Here is a 24,390-nt window from a genome sequence, read left to right as displayed (position 1 = left end):
TGTGCATGAGCGTGTGTGCATGAGCGTGTGTGCAAGTGTGTGTGCATGAGCGTGTGTGCATGAGCGTGTGTGCATGAGCGTGTGAGCATGAGCGTGTGTGCATGAGCGGGTGTGCATGAGCGGGTGTGCATGAGTGTGTGAGCATGAGCGTGTGTGCATGAGCGTGTGTGCATGAGCGGGTGTGCATGAGTGTGTGTGCATGAGCATGTGTGCATGAGTGTGTGAGCATGAGTGTGTGTGTGAGCATGAGTGTGTGTGCATGAGCGTGTGTGCATGAGCGTGTGTGCATGAGCATGTGTGCATGAGCATGTGTGCATGAGTGTGTGTGCAAGCATGCATGCACATGTGTCTGTGTATGCATGTATGCATATGTACATGCCCATGCCACAGTGTTCCTGTGGAGTCAGAGGATTCCGTTTTCTCTTTCTTCTGTGTGGGTTCCGGAAATCAACTCGGGTTTCCAGGCTTGACACCCCAGCCATTACCCACCTCGCCACCTCGCCACCCTAGCCATTACCCACCTCACCACCTTAGCCATTACCCACCTCACCAGCTCACCACCTTAGCCATTACCCACCTTGCCACCTCGCCACCCTAGCCATTACCTACCTCGCCACCCTAGCCATTACCCACCTCACCACCCTAGCCATTACCCACCTCGCCACCCTAGCCATTACCCACCTCGCCACCCTACCCATTACCCACCTCGCCACCCTAGCCATTACCCACCTCGCCACCCTACCCATTACCCACCTCGCCACCCTAGCCATTACCCACCTCGCCACCCTAGCCATTGCCCACCTCGCCACCCTACCCATTACCCACCTCGCCACCCTACCCATTACCCACCTCGCCACCCTCGCTACCCTAGCCATTACCCACCAAGCCACTTCCCATCTCTTTTCTCTTTTTGATGCCAGTCTGTCTCACCTCCCTGGCTGCAGGTGTGACCACAGGCTCCAGCACACACTCCTTCCTTCCATCCCTACGTCACTCTCCTTGAGCTTCTGCCCAGAGCTAAGCCGAACGCCCTTGACCCTGACAAACCCTTTTGGCTTTCTTCCCTCAGCTGCCTCAGGTCTTCTATCAGCACTAGTCTAAGGCAGGCTCTGTTATGGCGGTGGCTGCATGGCCCCATCTGAGCTGCAGACACGGCCATAGGCAGTGGCAGGTTTGGGAAGGGCTAAAGGAGAAGCAGCAGTCATGAGAGAGCGAAGGTCCGAGGGGCTCCACTCACAGAGGAAGTCGGAGAGCCACTCGGGCTGGTTGTAGTGGACGATGGCGACGCAGAGCGTGTTGAGGGCTACCAGACTGAGCACGGTCCAGTAGAAGGCCTGAGTTTTGACCATGCGGCGGATGTAGAAACGCATCCTTCTCTCCTTTTTGTGAAAAAAAGTTGAGTTCTCCAGCTTGGCACTTTTAATGCTGGCTCTGGCGAAGGGAGACCCTGCCAGGGAAAGGAGGGAGAGAGAGGGTGAGACTGAGGATGGCCTCCCTAGGGAGGAAGCCACGTGAGAGGGAAGAGGGTGTGGTGCTGCAGGTTCCCAGGATGGGAGCTACATGCTCCAAAGGCCCCTCCCTCCCCAAGGATGAGGGGTGATAGGATCCTGGGTTCCCCCAAGTGCTCAGCACAGAGTTTCCCACTTGAGGCATTACACGGCTGTGTGGAGCTTGTCGCGTCTTAGATGTTCGGATTAGGAGCACCGGGTTGAGACTCCCTGAGGAACTGTTCTTTCTTATTAGGCCCTGAGCTGGCGACAAGACAGAGGCAGAACTCCCACCCACGTGAAAGCTGCCACTTGAGGAGAACACACATTAAACAGACATCTGGGGCCAGGGGCTGGTTCAGTCAGTAAGTGCCTGTCCCCAAACCATAAAGTCCTGAGTTTAACCCTAAAAACCACATCAAACCTGGACAGAAGAATGGAGTGTGCTTGTAATCCCAGCACTGGTGACAGGACACTGCCTGGCCGGCCCCACCCAGCCTAGCCAGTGAGCCCCAGGCCAGCGAGAGACTGCACCTCAAAGGATGAGGGCGGGGCTCCTGAGGATGTCACCTCAGGCTGTGCGCCCGCCTCCAAATGCATGTGCACCAGCACAGAAGTGCACATGTGAGCGATACAGCAGGACATGGTGTCCTCCTCTGGCCTCTACATGCAGGCAGAGTGTGCACACATGGATGGGCACGCGGTATGCACCAAGCATTTAAAAAATATGAATAGAATGTAATACTTATTTTGAAAATATTTTCATGTAACGGACATATACACACACACACACATGCATGTGCCATGTATGTACAGATGCTCATGAGGCCAGCAGAGGATGAGGGTTACTGTATGTGGGTCTGGGAACTGAATTTGGGTCCATCACATGCTTTAAACCACCGAGCATCTCTCCAGGCCCCAAATGTAATAACCGATCGGAGAGATCCACCCACAGAAGCTTCCCTTTTCTCTTAGGCTCTATACTCAGCATCTTATTTGTTCCCTTGTTTCTTTACTTTTTTGACAGTGCCAAGATTTGAACTCGGAGCCTTGCACACAGCAAGCACACACAGTAGGTGAACATACTGCTACTGAACCCTGGCCCCCGCCTTTTAAAATTAAAATGTTTTAAAAATAAAAGTGATTATATTTTATACAAGTATTTACAACTCGAAAATAATTATTGTAGATTACATAATTGGGTTTTCTTATTATCCTCTCTCTCTCTCTCTCTCTCTCTCTCTCTCTCTTTCTCTGTGTGTGTGTATGTGTGTGTGCACGCGTGCCTACTTGGCCAGCAGAAGATGCCAGGTACCCAGAGCTAGGCTGTTGTGAGCTGCACTGTGTGGGTGCTGGGAATGGAACCAGAGTCTCACAAAGGCAGTGAGCATGTTACTGCTGCATTGTCTGCAGCCTCTGCAGGTGGTTTAGAAGCACATCCACACCGCAGCATGGCTGGCTTGAGCCAATTACCATGTGTATCATAAAGGGATGTGCTGCTTGGTTTTGGTCAACAAACCTAGACGTGTCTGGGAAGAGAGAATCTTAATTGAGAAATGCCTCCATAAGACTGGCCTGTAGGCAAGTCTGTGGGGCCATTTTCTTAGAGATTGGTGTGGGAGGGAGTGCCCAGGCCACCGTGACAGAAAGACAAACACTCCTACGATTTTCTTTTGTCTCTCAGCATGTGTGTGTGTGTGTGTGTATGTCATCTGTGCACTCATACATGTGTGCATATGGAGGCCAGAGGTCTTCAGATCCCATCCACATATTAAAAAAAAAAAAAAAAAAAATTATTTACTTATTAAGTATGCAGTGATTTGCCTGCAATACACCTTCAGGCCAGAAGAGGGCACCAGATCTCCTTATAGATGGTTATGATTGAACTCGACCTCTAGAAGTGCAACTATCTCTCCAGCCTCACTTTTTTTTTTTTTTTTTTTTTTTTTGAGACAGGTTTGGAACTTCCCTCCTAGGTTAGACTGTTTAGCCAGAGATCCTCAGGAACCCCAGGCTTCCGTTATTAGCATGCACCAGCACAGTCAAGGATCCATACGGGGCGGCGGGGGGGGGGGGGAAGGGCTGGCATGCACAGCCAGCACCTTAGCCACTAAGCCATCCTCCCTGCCCCCCATGTTAAAGTACATACTACACTGCCACACAGAGCCAACCACGTCTTACAATAGTGTTTCTTGAAGGAACTTGTCTTTCCAGCAGACATTTTATCCTAGGACCCTGCTTAGATCCCCTTCCTCAGCCCACAGTCAGCTCCTCTGTGGTGAGGACACCCATCGGCTAATTCACAGCACAGCACAGCGTTTCCTCCTCAGAGCTCTGGGACCCCGGCCTTCTGGATAGTCTAGGGAGCCCGTGCTTAGCATGGAGTCTACTCCTTTGTGGTTGGGCAGATTTGCTGCTTGGATGGATGGAGCCTGCCACAGGCTATCAATTCTCAGACTGTGTTTGGCATCCATTTAGAAAGTTGAAAGACACATTTTATTTCTTTCAAAAAAATTTTTTTGGTGTGTATGAGTGTATAAAGCATACATGTTTGTATATGCATTCACACACATGATACATATATGGAGGACAACTTCTTGGTTTCCATCCTCAACTTCTACCTTGTTTGAGACAGGGTCTTACTGTGTGGTCCTGGCTGGTCTTGAATTCACTAAGTAGACCAGCGTGGTCTTGAACTCACAGAGATACATCCGCCTCTGCCTCCCAGTGCTGGTATTAGAGTTGTGTGCCACCATTCTCACGGAAACAGGGTCTTTTTTGCTGTTCGCTGCTGGCTAGCTGGCCTTGTAACTCTCTGGGAGTGCATCTGTCTTTGCCTCCTATCTCAGGGTAGAAGTACTAGAATTACAGGCACTTGCTACTGACTCTGACTTTCCATGGTTTCCAAGACTCAAACTCAGGTCCTCACACTTGCAAGGCAAGGCCCTACCCCCTGAGCCACCTCCTCAGCCCTCATTGGCTTCTAAATTTGTTTGGTTTTTAAAGTGCCAAGCGTAGAGCCCAGTGCTTCATGCATTCCGAACACGTGCTCCCTGCGAGCTCCACTCTAGCCCCTTGCTTTTACTTATTTAAACATTAGAAGCAATTCTGCCAGAGCCGCTGGGACACATGCCTCCTGCACAAGAGAAGGAATCATTTTGAAGAATTAAAGTAGGCGAGGGGGAGGGGGCCGGGGACGGAGCTGGGCTGTGCCTGCAGCTCTGCAAAAGCAAGTAAGTAAACAGATAAAAGTTGCATAGATGGCAGGTCAAGGAACTGACCTATAATTAAATAAGGCCAAGTGATAAAAGTAAACCAGGAACCTTACACATCTCCGCCTCTACCAAGAGATTCCATCCAATAGGGTCAGTTTCCCCTCGTCCTTGTCAGCAGGGGGTCAGATCACGTGTCTGTGTCTGTCGTGATGAAGGATGATGAATAGAAACTCACTGAGAGTGGCCACCTGTCTAATGCGCAAGGTCTCAACCTGGGCCCCCAAGTACACAACAATAACAACAAAGATGCTTGCCTGTTCATATAGAACAAAGCAAAGAGTGGGGCCTGCAAGGTGGCTCCGGGGTAAAGATGCCTGCCACCAAGCCTGATGACTTGAGTTTGATTCCTAGGACACACATGATGGAAGACAGAGCCTCCTTCCACAGTTGTCTGCAGCTTCCACACATGTATGGTGACATGCATGCCTACACATGTTAATATACCAATAAATGAACATATATATACATATACATTCATACATATATATATTTGAGACAAGGTCCAGCTTTGGCTGAGCTGGAACTCTGTGTAGACCAGGCTAGCCCCAAACTCATAGAGATCCACCTGCCTCTGGCTCTTGAGTGCTGGGATTACAGGTGTGCGCCTCCAACATCTGGCCAGATTTACTTTTACTTTATATGTGTGAGTGTTTGTCTGCATGTGCATCTGAGAAGGCCAGAAAAGAACGTCAGATCCCCCTGGAGCTGGGATTATAGGTGATTGTGAGCCACCATGTGTGTTCTGGGGACTGAATTCTGGTCCTCTGCAAGAGCAGCCAGGCACTCTTAACCTCTAAGCTATCTCTCCATTTCTCCATTCAGGGTTACACAGAGAGACCGTGTGCAAAAAAGAAAAAAAAAAAAGTGGGCTGACAAGTGAGTCCTCAAGGCCAATGCTGACTGAATGCATGAGGCAGAAGCAGACAGCTGCAGTGCTTCTCAAAGACATGTGCCCACAAAGAGGGACGGAAGCAACAGTCACCATAAACAAGAGTTTCACCCAGAAATGGAAACTAAGCTTTAAAACAGCATTACAAACCTCCGTAACTGGGAAAGGGACTATGCAGAGCCAGAGCGGGGACCAGTGAGACTCTCTCTGTCCTGCCAAGGCTCATGAATGAGTGTCCTGTTATTCACGCACAGAACGGCTCTTGGAGTAAGGAGCTGGGGACTCATTCATGTCTTTGATCCTGCAATTATCCCCAGGAGCACGCCCATAGGGTGTTGGGGAGTAACTGTGACTGTGCACAACAGCGTTCCTACTCAGAGACACTACAAGGAGGCAGATGTCATCCGGCAGAGCCACCCTCTGGGACCAGAGCACGCTGAGAGGGCAGATGGTGACGTGGGTGAGATTAGAGGGGTGTGTGTGCGCACACTGCTCCTCCAAACACCCCCAGCGCCTACGGAGCTTGGCTGCTGTGCTAGCCAGTGGCACTGCTGAAGAGACACTTTTTAAGCAATTCTTTCTGCCACTGGCTTTCAGCTCTCAACACAAACAGCATCTCCTCCAAGAAGCCTCTCTGACCATGTGGGGTTCTGGGACTCAAACTTAGGTCAAGCTTGGCAGCAAGCATCTTCATCTGCCAATCCATCTTTGTTTTTGTCTGAATGTGTGTGTTCGTGTGTGTATGTGTGTATGTGTGTATGTGTGTTGGCATGTTCATGTTTGTGTCTGTGTGGGTGGACATCTGTGTGGAGGCCGGAGGATACCACCCACCTCCCTTGGGGTCTCTCACTAGCCTGGGGTTCACTCTTTGGCTGAAACAGTTCAGAGGAATTTTGTTTTATTTTGTTTGTTTGTTTTTGAAACAGGGTCTCCCAGTGTAGTCCAGCTGGCTGAGAACTCATTATGCAGTACAGGTGCCTCTGTCCCTCCCCCCCCCTGCCCCCCCCCCCCCCACAGCTGAGATGAAGGGTATGTGCTGCCACGCCCTGCTATGCACTGTAGGGATGCTCAGCTGTTATGGTCTTAGCCGAGGTAACTAGGAGCCTGCTCTCGGACTAAAATGTAAATGAGTGACGTTTAGACTTACACCCACGATAAAGAGATTTATGGGAACTGGAGAGATGTTTCAGCGGTTAAGAGCACTGTCTGCTTTTCCAGAGGTCCTGAGCTCAGTTCCCAGCACCCACATGGTGGCTCACAACCATCCACAATAGTATCTGGTGGTCTCTTCTGGCCTGCAGGTGTACATGCGAATAGAGTACTCATCTACATAAGACACACACGTAGCTCTTTAAGAGACATTATGGGCTCATTTAGTTGAGACACTACAATGGAATTAGGAGACAGGATCCAGCCAGGTACAAAAAACAACACACACACACACACACACACACACACACACACACACACCAAATAAACTAAAAAAGCAGGTGGGAAAGTTGCCGTTTTCATCATAATGCAACCCCCCAAGACACGGAGAGCATGAGAAGCAGTTCTAGGGTTCCCGGGGGCTCAGCCGCCCATTCCCAGGTGATGAGCAGTGGCTGGTGCAGAGGGAGGGACTTACCTACAGACGCGATGTCAGCCAGCTGGTCCTCGGCCTCCTCAGGGTTGAGCAGGTCCGTCTTGCTTTTCTTCAGAGTAGCTCTCCGCAGAGCTCCAACAAGGGAAACATGGCGAGAGAAGACGGCATTACCCTTTTAAGCCAGGATGGCAAGATGCCATGCCCACTACGCACACATGCAAGCCACCACTGGGGAAGGTGAGGCGGCTTTGCTTAAAGGAGTCCGGGCAAGCCTGGTACTGTTCAGCTTGAATTCAAAGTCCAGGCTCAGAAACACTATTTTCAATCCGTTCTGTCTTTTTTTTTTATTATTTAATTTAATTAAAAATTATTTTATAGCCGGGCGGTGGTGGCACATGCCTTTAATCCCAGCACTTGGGAGGCAGAAGCAGGTGGATTTCTGTGAGTTTCAGGCCAGCCTGGTCTACAAAGAGAGCCTAGGCCACAGATTCCTTGGGACTGGAGTTACAGAAAGTTGTGATCCACCATGTGGGTGCTGGGAATTTAACCCAGGGGCCTCTGGAAGAGCACCCAGTGCTCTTAACTGCTGAACCATTTTCCCAGTCCTGTTGGTTTTTGAGATAGGGTCTCACTACATAGCACTGGAACTCACAGAGATCCACCTGCTTCTGCCTCTTGAACTCTGAGACTATAGTTGTGCACTGCCATGCTGGCTTTGGTCTTTTTTTTTTTTAAAGATTTATTTATTTATTTATTTTATTTATGAGTGCTCTTTTTGCATGTACATCTGCAGGCCAGAAGAGGGCATCAGATCACATTATAGCTGGGTGTGAGCCACCATGTGGGTGCTGGGAATTGAACTCAGGACCTCTGGAAGAGCAGTCAGTGCTCTTAACCCCTGAGCCATCTCTCCAGCCCACTTTGGTCTATTTTATATTCAGAGCAAGGTTCACTTCCTGGAAATCCTGAGACAGGAGACACGGTTCATCCCTTATCCTAGCTCACATGTGCTGGGCTGGTTGGCGTTGGGGCAACCGTTCAGTGCTGAGGCTTATTCCCCAAGGCAAGTGGACATGCACTCCAAGAGAGAGACTTAGGACCCTACGGGGAAGCTCTTTTTACTCCCAAATAAATACACTTAGGATTCTTTATTTCTTTCTGGTATTTCAATATTTAAACTTTTCCTAATTGTTTTTGTTGTTGACAACAAAATATTGTTTTGTTTTGTTTTTTAAATAAATATTTGAAAAGAAACCAAATGTATGCATATTTTGTGCACATGGCTGTAGTTCTTATGGAGGCCAGAAGAGGGCGTCAGATGCTCTGGCGTTAGAGCCATAGGTGTTCTCAGTCACCCGGTCCTCTGGAAGAGCAGCAGGTGCTCTAAGGCGAGGACCTGTCTCTCCAGGCTCCCCCACAGAGTAGGACATTTTCATACACCTGGGACAGTGTACTTGGTTTGTATGTGTCCCCTACTACTTTCCCCTGTGTGTCTACTGCACCCACTGCTGGACAGGGCTGGGATCTAGGAAGCAGCCAAGCTGCTGGGATCTGGCTGGCTGGCAGGACTGTTGGTCAGGGACAACACTCATTTTTCCTCTCTCTCTCTCTAGGTTTTTCTTGGCAATGCCGAAGATGAAACGCACATCTTTATGCAGGTGCTCTGTCGCCCTGTCTGCACCTCTGGCCAGGAGATAGAATTCTTTCTCTCATTGTCAGTAACACTGGTGTGTGGGCACGTGTGTGTGTGTGTGTGTGTGTGTGTGCACACACACTTCTTTCTCTACTTCTACCACATGGGTTCTAGGGACGGGACTCAGGTCATTAAGTTTAGACTAAACAAATGCCTTCGCCCACTGAGCCATATCACCAGCCCTATTCCATTTTACAGAAGAGAAAAACTATGGGCACATGGCACACCATTAAAGGAGGAAAGGGGCAGTCAGGCATGGACTCCCACTCACCACCACCCCACCCCTCTGGAGGTTCTGAAATTCCATCCAGAGGCCCATGCCTCAATTCCTCAAGTTTCCTTGCACAGCCCAGTGTCACATTTCTTTCTGGCTTGGCCTATTATACCTCCTAGAGCCAGCTCCAGCCAACCCCACTCCCCTGGGACCCTCCGTCATGCTGGGCTCAGGGCAGTTACCATCAAAAGGGTGCCTCTGTTCCACATCTGTCTCGTCCTCCGCGAGGATCACCTCTTCTGAGAAGAAGAGCAGAGTTAAGGTCCTGCCTGAAGGGCTTTCTAAGGGATTGACCACCAAGGACTGCAAACGAAGTACCCTGGCCACACCCGCTGCCCCTGGCTACCAGTCCAACCCAACTGGCCAGACCCAGGCAGCTGCCTTCTGCATCCTGGCCCCACCTAGCAGTGGGTACAATTGGCAGCTGAGGTAGTTTGTGATTTAGATATAGCTGGGCTCCACACTGTGGAACAGCGCTTCGGGGGGCGGGGTCCGTAAGTTACAGGCCGTGTGTCCTTGGAAGGGGTTAAGAAAGCTCTCATGGGACATCTGAGCTCATGGCACAAGTCAGCTGTCAGGGCAAACCTGCTCTTAGTCTGTCTCACTTCCTCGTGTGTTGATGTCTCTTACATCCTAGCTCTACGGTGCCCACCACGAGACCTAGAGTCTTCACCAGGCTGAGCCCCTGTGTGGCCCTGACCTTGGTGAACCTTAGATCTTTTTTCTGTGGTCAGATGGGAAACATGCCCCAGATGGAGGTGGTGCTTGGGGAAGTTGCCATGGAGGAAGTGGGTCACGGGGGGGGGGGCGGGTCTTCAGGCTTACAGCCAGGCCCCCCCTTCTTCTTCTTCTTCTTCTTCTTCTTCTTCTTCTTCTTCTTCTTCTTCTTCTTCTTCTTCTTCTTCTTCTTCTTCCTCTTCCTCTTCCTCCTCCTCCTCCTCCTCCTCCTCCTCCTCCTCCTTCTTCTTCTTCGGTTTTTCGAGACAAGGTTTCTCTGTGTCACCCTGGCTGTCCTGGACTCGCTTTGTAGACCAGGCTGGCCTCGAACTCACAGTGATCTGCCTGCCTCTGCTTCCCGAGTGCTGGGATTAAAGGCATGCACCACCACCGCCCGGCCCAGGCCCCACTTCTTGTTCTGGTTCTGGTGGCTCAGTGTGAGTGGGATGTGACCAGCCAGCCTCCTGCTCCTGCCGTCATACCTCCCCTTCCTGCTGCCACGTCTACCCGCCCTTTCCCCTCTACATTGCTCTTATCACAGCAGCAAGGAAGTAATAGACACTCAGTAAGCTCTATAAAAAAGTTCACCTGCCTCAGGTGCTTTGTTATAACTACCACTGGTTTAGGGAGATGGTCGGTTTTAATGCCAACTTGCCGCAGGTCAGAATCATTTGAGCCCTACTCGAGGAATTGTCTTAACTGGCGTTGGAAGAATATGGTAGCGGGCTCTGGTGGAAAGGGTGTGGCGGGGGAGGGTATCTGGCCTTTCCTCTCATGAGGGAGTCTCTCCTTCAGTTTACCACTTCGCTGATTGATACCAGAACCAGCGTTTCCAGGCTTCCGTCACCTGACTGAGGACAAGTGGCTCTCCAGGAACTTTCCAGGTTTTTAGTACCAGATAGGGACTGCTAAGGAGCCCCCCACCCTGGGAATGGGGGAACTATTCAGTCCCTGGTCTTTGCAGTGTGGAAAGCAGTGTTCCTCTACGCCTTGGGCTTCAGTTCCTGCCTCTTGGCTTTCCCTTAAAGCTCCTGCCCTTGACTTCCCTCAGCGATGGGCTGTGAAGCGTAAGCTAAAACCAACCCTTCTGGTCATGGCTTTCATCACAGCAACAGCAAGCTAACTAGCAGAGCACCCAACCTCCCCCCCCACCACACACACACACACACACACACACACACACACACACACACACACACCATACTGGGCTACAGGTGTGCACTCCAGGCCCCCACTCCATTGCGGATTCTTGCCACTAAACTCTGGGGCTAGCAACTTAGATTCTCTTTCTCTTCCCATCAACACCCTCTCCTTGGGCCTCTTCAAGTTGCAGGTGTGACCCTTGAGATGCCCTCCCCTGGAGCCCGGGATGGAAGGACCTCACCTGCTTTTGAGATCCATTCCATGTAGCCGTTGAGCTCACGTTCAATCTGCTGTTGTCTTCTGAGCTTCAGAAAAGCCCTCCGGTTCTCCACACGTTCTCTTTCTTTGGCAAACTCCCTGTAGAGTCACAAAAGAGCCAGGGGTTGGTGGTGATGGTGCTTAGTCCATAAATAGACAAATGTCTACCACATGCAGAGCTGTGGGCTTCTTCTCCAGAACACATCATAAACACAGCATAGTGGCGCATGCCCGTTATCCCAGTGCTCCGAAGATGGAGGCATGAGAAACCTTAGTTGATGATTGGCTACCTTACGACCATCCTGGGCTATTGGAAACCTTTTTTTTTGTTGTTTTTTTGGACGAGGCTGGCCTCAAACTCACAGAGATTCACTTGCTTCTGCTTCCCTGAGTGCTGGGGATAAAGGCGTGCACCACCACGTCTGGCTCAGAGACCTCGTTGTTAGGAAAAACTTTTAAGAGGCCGTGTGTGTTTAGGGGTTCAGTGAAGGGCAGTGGTTCTCGACACAGAAGCGATCCCTCTAGGAGGAACCCTAATCTTACAGGACTGAGTATTTCTGACAGTGAACACACTTCCCAGTGTCCCCAAACATCTGAATCAAAAAGGCAAGAGCTCAAAATCTTGACGCTAAGCTGACTACTGTTGCCACACATTGGTTTCGCTCTTCCAGAACAATCCTGGCTAACACCACTCTGGCCCTTTTTGCCCTTTTGCGTCTCTTCCCCTAGAGGCTCTGCTTCTTCCTGTTTGAATCATGGAGAGGCCATCTTCTCTGTATCAGGCAGCTATCTTGAGACATGAACTATCTGCCACCAAAAGCCTTGGAAAAGGACGTTGGAGTGGAAACCTGGAAGAATCTGGGGTTGCTGTTGGCAGCGGGGAACTACATTATGCGCCCCCAGACTTCTTTGGTGAGAAATATGAAGTCTGTTTGTAATTAAGCTTTTTCTTTTAGTCAAAGTAATCTTGGGGATCTGGGGACCCGTTTGTGTTAGGGAAATGCATTTAAAATGCTTATTTATAATTTTTATTTATGTGTATATGTGTGTACCACGTTTGTACAGGTACCCTTGGAGTCTGGAAGAGGGTGTCAAATTCCCTCCAGCTGGTGCTACAGGTGGTTTTGGGTGTTGGGAACTGAACTTAGGTCCTCTGCAATAGCAGTAATCACTCTTTTTTCTTTTAGATTTATTATATGTGTAGGAGTGTTTCACTTGCACGTATGTATGTGTGTCAGGTATGTGCCCGGTGCTAGAGGTCAGAATAGAGCATCAGACCCCTTGGAACTGGTTCTGGATGACTGTAAGCTATCATAAAGGTGCTGGGAACCAAACCCATGCCATTTGCAAGAAGACTAAGTGCTCTTAACTGCTGAGTTATCTCTACAATGCCCCCTTACCTTTTTTGGAGACAGGGTCTTACTATGTAGACCAGTCTGGCCTTGAACTACAAGAGATCCATTTGCCTCTGCTTCCAGAGTGCCAGGCTCAAAGATACACATCAACAGGATCAGCCTAGCAGTAGGCATGCCTAACTGCTGAGCCGTTTCTCCAGACCCAAGGAAAATATGTGTGTGTGTGTGTGTGTGTGTGTGTGTGTGTGTGTGTGTGTGTGTGTTTGTGTCAGTGTTTTGTTCCTATGAGACAGGGCTTCACTCTGTAACCCAGCTTGACCTGGAAATGACTCTGAAGTAAATTTGTGGCAACCCTCCTGTCTCAACTTCCTGAGTGCATATATATATATATGCATTTTATGTATTTGGATGTTTTGCTTGCATGTATGCTGTGCACTACGTGTGCACCTGGTGCCTGGAGGTCAGAAGAGGTTGTTGGATTCCCTGGAACTAGTCACAGATGGTTGTTAGCTGTGCTCCTAACTGCTGAGCCGTTTCTCCAGCCCCTTATTTTATTTTAGATAGGATTTTGTTCTAAAACCCAGGACAATGTGGAACTCATGATTCTCTTGCCTTACCCTCCTATGCTGTGATCACAGACCCTGTGCTACCACATATGGCTTATGGGCTATGATTATTTGAAAAACAGGAAAGAAGTTACTCCAAATAATTTTTAGACAAAATTATTCTTTCTTATATTTATCTTATGTGTATAGATGTTTTGCCTGCATGTATGTCTGTGTGCTATGGATGTGTAGTACCCACAGAGGTCAGAAGAGAGTGTTGAATTCCCTGGATTTGGAGTTACAGAAAGTTGTTAGCCAGCCACGTGGGTGCTATGAATTGAACCTGGGTCCTCCTGACGAGCAGCTAGTGTTAACAAACACTGAGCCATCTCTCCAGCATCCCAAAATATGTATGTATGTATGTATGTATGTATGTATCTGACAGGAAAACCCAAAAGGCCTTCCTCATTGGCTGTCCCAAACAGTATACAATTTATGCCGCTGCCCATGGCTTGCTGACTAAAAACCAGGAAAGAAGTTTATCCATTAGGGAGAGTGAGGTGGAGAGTGGAATGGCGGAGACTTACCCAGACAGCACACCCAGCACAAGGTTCAGCATAAAAAAGGAGCCGATGATGATGAGAGGGATGAAGTACAACCAATTCCAAGTGTTCCCTGAGGCATCGTTGCTCTGCAGAGTGCGAAGAGGGAGAGTGAGTGAGACTGGAGCGGGGCCCAGCGAACAGCAACAGGGTTAGCGTCACACCTCCTGTGATTTGTCTCAAGTGTTCCTGACTTGTGGGACCCTGGCACTCTGGAAGCTAAGCGCGTGACATGGAGGTAAATGGGGAACACCACCAAGGTACCACAGGGGACAAAGCTCTCTCATGTCACACAGTTCTCAAGGCACCTGAGAGCCAAAGTGATGCCTAAGAGGATTTTGGACCTGAGTCTGAAATGAGAAGGAAACACACACACACACACACACACACACCATGCACATACACACAAACACACACATACACACACACACACCATGCACATACACACACACACACATACACACGCATTTATACACATACACACGCACACACACACACACACACACCATGCACATACACACAAACACACACATACACACGCATTTATACACATACATACGCATACACATACATACGCACACACACACACACACCTGAAATGGAGAAAGGAATGAAGCCCTTGTTCTCACATGTTCCCACATTTGTCTCTCCATAGTCACCATTTCCCCTTAGAGGAAGCACATGGCCTCAGAATCTCATGGCCTGGTGAATTCAGAGCCACAAGCTTATCCCGTAAGTATCACCTCCATTCCCTGAAATGTGATGAGAACCACAACACAAAACCATCTCTAGGAAGTGCCCCGCTAATTCTTCACGGAGAAGAAGTCCACAAATAGAATACCCTTGACATGGAGAACAGAAAACTGAAAGAGAAGAATGAGAGGAAGAGAAGATGGAGAAAAAAAATGAAGATGATGAAGTAGAAAGGGAGGGAGGGGGAATGAAAGGCAGAAGGTGGAGTTGATGGTAGAGATGACCGCATAAGCACTCATAAGCACTAAGCTTTTACTGTCTGCCTTTTCTCCTCCAAGCATATGGCCTATATTGTCTCCTCTTCACGAGGCCCTTGTGTAATCACCATGTGATTTTTTACAACTAGAATGGAGTCTGAGAAAGACAGCCATCCCAGAGCCACGGAGTTCCAGATGTGCGTTTTGAATGTCTAGATCTGTGGACCTGACCTGTGTGCTGGAGAAAATTCTTCTAGGGAAGTCTAGGGAAGGTGTAGCGGTTGGGTCACCTGTGGCACTTGGGAAAAAATGCAGGGTTTTAAAATGTGACTTTAAAATCTCATCTTTAGAAGTAAGCATAACTAATACAGGAGGAAAACTAAAACAAGAAAGATTGGCATCCCCAGAGTCACTAGTGAGGCTATGGAGCAACTAGAACTTTCAGGTCCAGCTGACACAAGGGCACCATAGTCTATTAGTGCCCTGCAGCTACTGTGACAGAAGTCACAAGTTGGATGGCTTAAAAAAATAGAAATCGGGGTTGGGGATTTAGCTCAGTGGTAGAGCGCTTGCCTAGCAAGCGCAAGGCCCTGGGTTCGGTCCTCAGCTCTGGAAAAAAAAAAAATAGAAATCTATCTCACAGTTCTGTAGGGTGGAACTCTAAGGGCAGTTTGTGGACATGGTTGATTCCTCTGTAGGCTGAGAAAGAATCTGTTTCTTGTATCTCTCCAGGCCTTTGGTATTTTTCTGGCCATCTTGTACCACCCACCTCAAACTCTGCCTGCATCTTAACATGGTCTTTTCCTATGTATGGCTGTGGCTTTCTTTCTTTCTTTCTTTCTTCTTCTTTTTAAAAAATTATTAAATATACAGTATTTTGCCTGCATGTATGGTTGTGAGCCACCATGTGGTTGCTGGGAATTTAACTCAGGACCTTTGGAAAAGCAGGCGGTGCTCTTAACCTCTGAGCCATCTCTCCAGTCTGCACTTACCCTTTTTTTTAATAGAAGCATTGGTCATATTGGTTTAGGGACACCTACTGACCCCAATGTAATGAGTTACATGCACAATGACTAATTACAAATCAAGTCACCTTCTGAGCTACTGGGGGTGGTGATAAGATTTTCACTATGCTTTGGTGTTGATTTTGTGTGTGTGTGTGTGTGTGTGTGTGTGTGTTACTATAGATGAAGCACAGTGCCTTGTGTAAGTGACACAAGTACTCTAGAACTGAACCACATACCCAGATCTGTTTTTCCCCCCCCTCAGGCAGAGGATCAGAATGTAGCTCAGGCTGACCTCAAATCCCTGATTCCCTTTCCTGGGATGATGGCCAGGCACCATCACACCAAAGATAACAAACACATAAGCTTCAAGAGGACAGAGCATAATTACTCTGAGAAATAGCTCAACAGTTTCTACTGAAAGTAGTTGGTGCATCACCAAACTCTAGCTATGCCACTCAATGGAAATACGAACCCGTGTTCACTCTAGGCACGTACAAGAAGTTCACAGTGAACACCAGAAGAATTCCCTACGCTGCGAAGAATCTAGAACCTTATCTTCAGGGGTGGAATCTTATATGATGGGTTGTCAGGGACAACCCGTACCACAGGAACCCGTACCACAACAATGCCAAGTAAAAATCTGCACACACAGACAGCGTGCATGCGAGACTCCAGAATCAGCCATTGTATATGTGAGTTGTAGAGCAATTTCCTCTGAGATAAAAACCAGCCACTTTAGTTTCTGAATAAGATGCAGGATGCTCTAAGGGGAGGTGAAACATTCCATCTTGCAGGGAAGTGTCTTAAGTTCTGGAGGTAAACAACTCAAAAGCTTTAGGAAGCCCCTGAAACTCACCAGATTCACTACACCCCTCCATCCCCAAGTGGATAGGCTGCTGGGAGACTCTTAGATAAGCTGAGCTACCCAGAAGAGGTTTAGGTCAGATGAGCTGCCTGGAGGAAGCAAAGACCAGTCAAGCTACTTGGGAGAGACCCAGACCACTGAGCTGCCTGATAGATGGTGTTCCACCTGTCAACCTTGCTGCAGGGGCAGTGTACTCCGGGCCTTCAAGTTTTCAGCTTTTGTGAGCTGTCATCATTGCTGGGGTGAACTTCCCGATGTAGCTGCCTTTGAGTCAGTTTTGCTCCTGCAAGTAACCCCAGTAAAACTTAACTAGTTCACCAAATTGGACTTTGGTGGTATCTGTACTTTGGTTCCCTACGTGAACTGAAGTGGGTATAGGTGTAGTTTACATCTCTCCATGAGTCATGGGTCACACTCTGTAGCCAGACACAGCATGGATGGAAAGAAAAGGCTAACGGTGGTGGGGAGGTATCCGTGACCCCAGCTACATGGGAAACTGAGGTGAGATGCTTTGAGGCCAGGAGTGCGAGATCAATCCAGGGACAGCAGACTGTCTCAAAAGCTAACCAAATGCTTTTAATCCCAGCCTCGTCTACATAGCGAATTCCAGGCAAGCCAGACTGCATAGTGAGACTCTGTCCAAAAAAAAAAAATAAAAAAAAATAAGAAAGTTAAAACAGGGCTGGCAGCGTGGCTCAGCAGTAGACTGGTGTGCATAAAACTCTAAGTTCCATCAACTGCAATAGGAGAAAACAAATAATTAGATTAACTACGTTTATTGTTAACATATTTACTCAAATAATTAAAACATAAAGTCACTTTTGATTATAGTCACCGATGGGGTTCTGGAGAGAACGCATGTCTGAGACCCTAGTTCACACCCTTGTCCTGCCAAGCCCCCCACGTCTCAGTGCTTTGCTCCTGAAAGATTCTGAAGAAAGGCTGAAGTCATTGGAATATGCTGGACAGAAGGCGGCACGGCTTTGTGTTCCTCTTGGCACCATGGAGCTGAGAGCTTCTTGTTCGAGTTCCTCAGGCTAAATATAGCGCCGGCAGCTAGAGCCAGCAGCAGCCAGCTAGAAGAAGGGCTCTGGGCTGTCACATGGGGTGGCTCAGATGGGGACAAAGTGGGGGTGGTGGAGGAGTGGTAAGAGGTCCCTTCATGACAAGGTTACCCCTTTCCTCAGTTGTACTTGTCCATACTGAACTCTCCCTCAGAGCTGTGTGACAGTCATGTGTGGAATGTTGACCTATTGAAACCGACAACAACCCTCCTGTGAATTCCAAGAAAGAACATATAATAGTTTGTCCTCTCAGGTGGGAAACCGAGACTCCCCCTGGTCCATGGAGTCTCCTGTAAAGTTGTCTAAGCCAGAACTGTGAGTGACACCAGAGTCTCTGCAGGTGTTACATGTCAGGACAAAGCCATCAGGGCAAGCCCTAAATCTGTGACCAATGCCATTTTATAATGGGGTCAGTCAGGACACAGAGACAGACACACACAGAAAGACAAGGCAAGGGAGAGGCGAAGGCAGGCATGGAAGGGTATCAGCTAGGGAGGAGACCAGAAAGGTCCCAGCCCCACTGACATCTTGACCTTGGACGTTTGGCCTCCAGAGCTAGGGCAGAACAAATGTCTGTTGTCTTAAGCCACCCAGCTGATTAGAAGGAGGGGCATGGAAGGACCATGTCCTTTAGAGACACAGCCCCCGGGGCCCTGCTTCCTCACCTAGCCTCTGCCCAGCACTGTCTATCCAGGTGTGAGCACCCCCATGGATGAACCCCTCGAGGTGGCCAGCACCCTCACTCTCAGCTTCTCAGTTGGGAACACATCCCAGCATGGCACCTGTTTTGAGCAACATGTTATGTGCAAGCAGTCGCTGGGATAAAAACCCGACTAAGACAACCCAAGGGCAAAATGTGTTTCATCTCAGAGGTCAGCCGTACAGTCAGTCCCTCACGGCGGGGATGGGAAGCAGGTGCCACACTACAGACAGGAAGCAGGGCCACAGATGCTTGCTTTTTTGCTTGTTTTTCCTTTTCATACCCTGCAGGACACCAGTCATGGGAATGGCTTGTTACCTGTGGTGGCCACTGAACGTCTTTCTTACTTAGTGAATCTAACCAAGATAGTCCCTCCTGGGTGTGCCTTAGAGGCACGTCTCCGAAGTGATGTCCTGCCAGGTTAACAAGTCACCATCACCTCACGTACCTTCTCCCTGTAAGTAACCCTCATGCATTCGTGCTTCTGTATGTATTGCCACACCCACACACTTGTGAGTAACCCCAATAGATTCGTTGGACTCCGGAGGAATCTCCCCTTTGGCTGGTCATGAGTTCCCTATCTAGAGTGACACCTGTTTACTTCCCTCGGAAAGATTGACAGCACCATATCACACGGGTGGGCAGCAAAAGGGGCCACCCTGCCGGCATTCCGCTTTCCAACTGCTTTTAACTCGTTTTACCCCTGGCCACACTCAGCACAGCCCGAGAATTCTGACTCATTACGAGCGGTGCTGAGTCCTAGCGTGGCGCCTGGCACTTTGTGAGCACTTGATAAATACTCTTCAGGCAAATTAATGGCTGAGTCCCAGAGAAATCCTTAGGTGCCTTCTGCCTTATGGTTTATTTCCATCTTTTTTTTTTTTTTTTTTTTTGAGCCTGGCTCATTCAGGGGAAAAAAAAAAAAAAAAAAAAAAAAAAAAGAAAAGAAAAGAAAAGAAAAAGAAAAAACAAAAAACCAGAGACAATGTAACAAAATAAAACAAAAGCCTCACCTTAAGAAAACAATCAACTCCACAGTTTCTGAGATAAAGATGAAATGGATTTGATCATGAAAAAGCCAATGTTTGGGGGATGACATTGAGGGAGGCCAAAGGCCACCTTTTTTCTTCTTTTTTTTTTATTGAAAAATAAAATCATTCATATTACATCTCAATTGCTTTCCCATCCCCTGCATCCTCCTATTCCTCCCTCCCTCCTACTCTCACCCCATCCCCCGTCCCTATGATTGTGACTGAGGGGGACCTCCTCCCCCTGAATATGATGCTAGGGTATCAAGTCTCTTCTTGGTAGTCTGCTATGCTTCCTCTGAGTGCCATCGGGCCTCCCCATCAAGGGGACATGGCCAAATATGGGGCACCAGAGTTCATGTGAAAGTCAGTCCCCACTCCCCACTTAACTGTGGAGAATGTCATGTGCCTTGGCTAGGTCTGGGTAGGGGTTATACTTGTCCTCTGAAGCCTGTTCCCGCCTTGGCTTCCTTGGTCCCCTCCCCCACCTTTGCTTGCTCCCCTCCACCTACTTTTTTGCTTCAGTGTTCCTCATGAAGCCAAGGACACTCCCAGTGCCAGCGCTTTTGTACCAGCCATTCGGCCTGCCTGGGTTGCCCTTTGAAGAAGACCTATGGGCTCCCCTCCCCTCTGTTAGGTTCTCAGGAGGATTGCCACCTGTCTCTTGGATAGTTTGTGACCCTTGTGGTCTTCATTTCCCTTAGTTTATATGACTCTCTCACACCATCGTAAATGCACCACATCTCTGTTTCCTTTAATGTGTGCGTGTATGTATGGTCATGTGTGCCTGGGTGAAGGAAGCCAACTTTTCACCTCCTCTTAGACAGGGTCTCTTACTGGTTTGGGGCTTGCCCAAGTAGGCGAGGCTTCCCCTGTAGACTCTCATCTATGCTTCTACAGTGCTGGAGTTACAGGCATGGGGCACCTTCCTTAGCCCCCTCCTGCTAACAAGGCAAATGCCTTATTGACTGATTAGTGATTTGTGGCCATTTGTCAGGAGGTGTGAGTTTATTAACAGACAGTAAACAGTTTTGCTGTTTCTTCACTGACATTAACCAAAGGAAAGACATGGAGTAAAAGAGGCTTATGGCGGGGGGTGGGGGGGCACAGGGAAGAGGGAGGAGAGAAAAGAGGAGGAGGAGGAAGAGGACTAGGAAGAGGGGAGGGGAAGGAGAGACAGAATTTACACGCAAATTAATAAATAAAGGAAACACAGATGGGCATAAGACAAGAGAGGCTGGCTGTAAGTAGTGACCAGTATTGGATTAAAATCAATGCTATTTTGTTGTAATTGTCTGGGAGACTCAGTAGATTAACCTCACACTCTATAAGTCTGTTTCTCATCTGGAAGATGGTACCAAACCCACAAAACCCACATCTTAACACATGCTGTTTTTATTTATTTATTTATTTATTTATTTATTTATTTATTTATTTATTGTCCTGGAACAGGGTCTCAACTTTGGCTGGCTTGCAGCTTACTGTGTAGAATGGACTGGTTTCAAATTCGCAGAGATCCATCTGCCTCTGGGTCCTGAGTACTAGGACTATAGGCATGGCATGCTCCACACAAGGTTGTGTGCGTGTGTGTGTGTGTGCTTTAAAAATATTTTCATTATTTTAATTATGTGTGTATAGAGCATGTGCACATGAATGCAGGCACCTACAGAGGTTAGAGGTGTGAGATACCCCTGGAGCTCAGATTAGAAGCAATTGCAAGCCACCTGATGTGGGTGCAGAAAGTTGAACACAGATCTTCAGGAAGAGCAGTATGTGCACTTAACCATTGAGCCATTTCTCCAGCCTCAAGTAAAAAACTTTTTGGAGTCACTAACATTGGGCAGCAAGGTGGTGTTGGGTTGAGCCAAACACGGAAGTTGAGGATTTCAGTTGCTTGCTAAACTATCAGTTTCTGACTACAGCAACTGCAGGTGTGAGAGTCACTAAGTCTCAGAAAGCTGTACAAAGTCTTTGAAACTTGTCAGTGCTAGGAAACAATGAGACTTATGTGACCCACTGCAACATGACCTGATGCAACAGCTGGCTCTTGATGCTCCATAATGATTTTAGAAAAAAAAATCTATCTATCTATCTATCTATCTATCTATCTATCTATCTATCTATCTACCTATCTATCTATCTACCTATCTATGTAATATTGTGTTCCTTTGGAGACCAGAAGAGAATATCAGATCCGCAAGAACATTTGTGAACCATCCAGCGTGGGTGCTGGGAACAGAACCAAGGTCCTCTGCAAGAGCCGTATCACTTTTAACTTCTGAGCCATCTATCTGGACTTCTTTTGTCTTGCTTTGAGATAGTGTCTTACTAAGTATCCCAGCCTGATCTCAAACTCTCAACCACCCTGTCTCAGCCTCCCCAGCACCTGGATGACAGCTTTGTGCCCAACTCACAAATCTGCTTTAAATAAATGTGTAGTGAGATTTTTTTTTTTTTTTCAGAATTTTGGCTTCCTTAAAAACTCAGAAATATTATAAGAATATGTTATTATTTTAATCCTAGGTCTGGGATATGGGGCTGCTTCACTGCAGCTGATTACGATTTGTCTTGGGCTGTTGCAGAGGCGTGGTTTTTGCCAGCTGCGGATGGTGTCTGCGACTGTGTGCGTTTGGAATTCTGGGGACTTTTCGGAGGGTATATAAAGGCTGGAGCCCTGATAGGGGGGTTGTTGGTTGGTTGTTGGTTGCTGTTGGTTGTGGTTTATTAAGTAGTCATGTGCAAAGAAGAAACAACAACAAGAAGAAATCAGATAACCTGAAAGCAAAGATCAAACTTTCCCCAAGGAGTTCAACACCCCTAATCAGCAGGAAGCAGTCTAACGATGATGTCACCCCCATTCTGACCGCTGACTTTATTCAGGGATCGCTTTCCTTTCTGCTCTATCCTTTTTTCTCTTATCTAGTGTTAGAGGGTTGAAAGGGGAGAAGAAAAGGGGTGGAGAAGGATGGAAGAAAGAGGAACCCCAAAGTAGCAAACGCCTGCTGCAAATATGAGAACTGCAATGCACTTGGCTCTCTCCTCCATTTTGCTGTGCATATATGTGCATGCATGACTATATATGTGTGTATGTGTATTTGTATGTGTGTGCATGCGTATATATGTGTAAATGCATGCATTTATGACTGTATTAGATGTATGTGCACGCATGTGTGTATTTATGGCTAGGACACAGAGCAACTTTGGGTATTGTTCCACGGGTGTTGCCCACATTTTTATTTTAAGGCAGAGTCTCCCACTGGCCTGGAGCTCAATGATTAGGTTAGAGCGGCCAGTCACCAAGTACCAGGAGTCCTCCTGCCTCCATCTCCCCAGCTCTGGCATTACAAGAGCAAGCTACCATGCCCAGTTTTTTCTTCCTTCCTTCCTTCCTTCCTTTTTAGTTTTTCAAGACAGGGCCTCTTTGTGTTATCTTGGCTGTCCTGGATTAGCTTTGTAGACCATGCTGGCCTTGAACTCACAGCAATTCTCCTGCCTCTGCTTTCCAAGTGCTCAGCTTAAAGGCATGCGCCACCATGCCTGGCCCCATGCTCAGCCTTTTGCATGGATCTTGTAGGTCAAACTCAAGTCCTAGTACTTTTGTGGCGAGTCCTTTCCCATCTGAACCATCTTCCCACCCTCATTTCATGTTTTAAAAAGCAACTCTATGAATGAATTTAGCTTTTGAGTCTGTAATCCCACTTCGAGGACATTAGACCCTTAAGGGTCCATCTGCATCAACAAAACCATGGAAAACCCACACTGCACCATTGCGCATGACTCCAGAGTACCCGATCTTGGTGGCGGTGAGGGCATCCTGACGAGCCTTTCTAAGGGATTGGGTATGTAAACTGTGGACAGCAACACAATGCAATATTAAGCTGCTATACAGAGAATAAGAACTCTGTCTTGCCACAAAGAGCATTCTAGAACATGCTGTTAGGAAAGAGAAGGAACAGTGGGAAAAGTGTATGGTATGGCCCTCTGGAGCTAGGATGAACAATATAGATTTAAAAAATTGTATGCATAGTGTGTGTACAATGTGTGTACACACATGTCACATGCCTGTGTGTGCACGCAGAGGTTGACACTGAGTGCCTTCCAATATTGAACAGGGACAGTATTCCACTTGGTTAGTCTAGCCATCCAGCTTGCTCCAGGGATCTGCCTCCGGAGTGCCACTGTTACAGGCAGGCCACCACACACTCAGCATTCATGGGAGGGTTCAGACTTGGTCCTCACACTCACAAGACAAGCACTTTATCTACCAAACCATCTCCCCAGCCCAGGCGAGCGATCTGGTTCTTCTCAAGCTGTCAGCCCTTCACATCTGTGGTCAGAAGTATTCAGAAAACCACACACGTCTGGGCACACCCAGAGAACCTCCGGCGCATGCTCCCTAAGCTACACAGCGCAAGCCACGTTTGCAGTGCCGAGATAGCAAAAGGCTGGCACACCACGATTTAGAGAACACAGGAGGTGCTCAGCTTCTATCGCATTTCACGCAGGGACTGTGAGCAGCCCTGGACCGTGGTGTCAGAGGGGCTCTGCAGCCAATGACCCATGGCTGCTGAGGGATGACTGCACTGGGGTAAATGAGTTAGTGGGGAGACTGGGCGCCAAGGCACAGAAAAGCTCCTGGGCGAGAGGTGAGGGACAGCGACAAAGGCAGAAGGGAGGCAGGGCAGGATGGGTGCCCTTTCAGATCTGGCTGTGGAGGGGCCACCTGGCAAGCGCACACTTTTCAAAGCTGACCAAATCGAATACACTCAGCGCTTCTAGAATCTGAGTGTCTGTCATGTAGTGTAGAGTGGTTGAGCCAGCCACGGTCTGTACTCACTACCCCCCACCCCACCTCCCATTTCTCTGCTTCTGTTCACAATTCTGGCCTGTCAAATAGTTTGTGTAGATGTGTGCAAAGTCTGGTGCGTGTGTCCAAACTTCAGCCATGTTTGT

General features: G+C 48.3%; 1 protein-coding gene across 1 annotated transcript in view; it reads right to left on the bottom strand.

Annotated features, from left to right (window-relative positions):
- Window positions 1-24,390, bottom strand: part of LOC127209651 (voltage-dependent P/Q-type calcium channel subunit alpha-1A) — a 142,966-nt gene that overhangs the window by 109,857 nt on the left and 8,719 nt on the right. Inside the window, exons 4-8 of the mRNA XM_051169332.1 lie at window positions 13,809-13,912; window positions 11,305-11,420; window positions 9,386-9,442; window positions 7,279-7,368; window positions 1,238-1,447 (exon numbers count right to left, since the gene is read on the bottom strand). Coding sequence (XP_051025289.1) covers window positions 1,238-1,447; window positions 7,279-7,368; window positions 9,386-9,442; window positions 11,305-11,420; window positions 13,809-13,912 — 577 coding nt within the window. The remainder of the gene's footprint in view (window positions 1-1,237; window positions 1,448-7,278; window positions 7,369-9,385; window positions 9,443-11,304; window positions 11,421-13,808; window positions 13,913-24,390) is intronic.

Source organism: Acomys russatus, chromosome 26 (assembly GCF_903995435.1).
Source record: "Acomys russatus chromosome 26, mAcoRus1.1, whole genome shotgun sequence".
NCBI lineage: Eukaryota > Metazoa > Chordata > Mammalia > Rodentia > Muridae > Acomys > Acomys russatus.
This window is presented reverse-complemented; position numbering and strand designations above follow the sequence as displayed.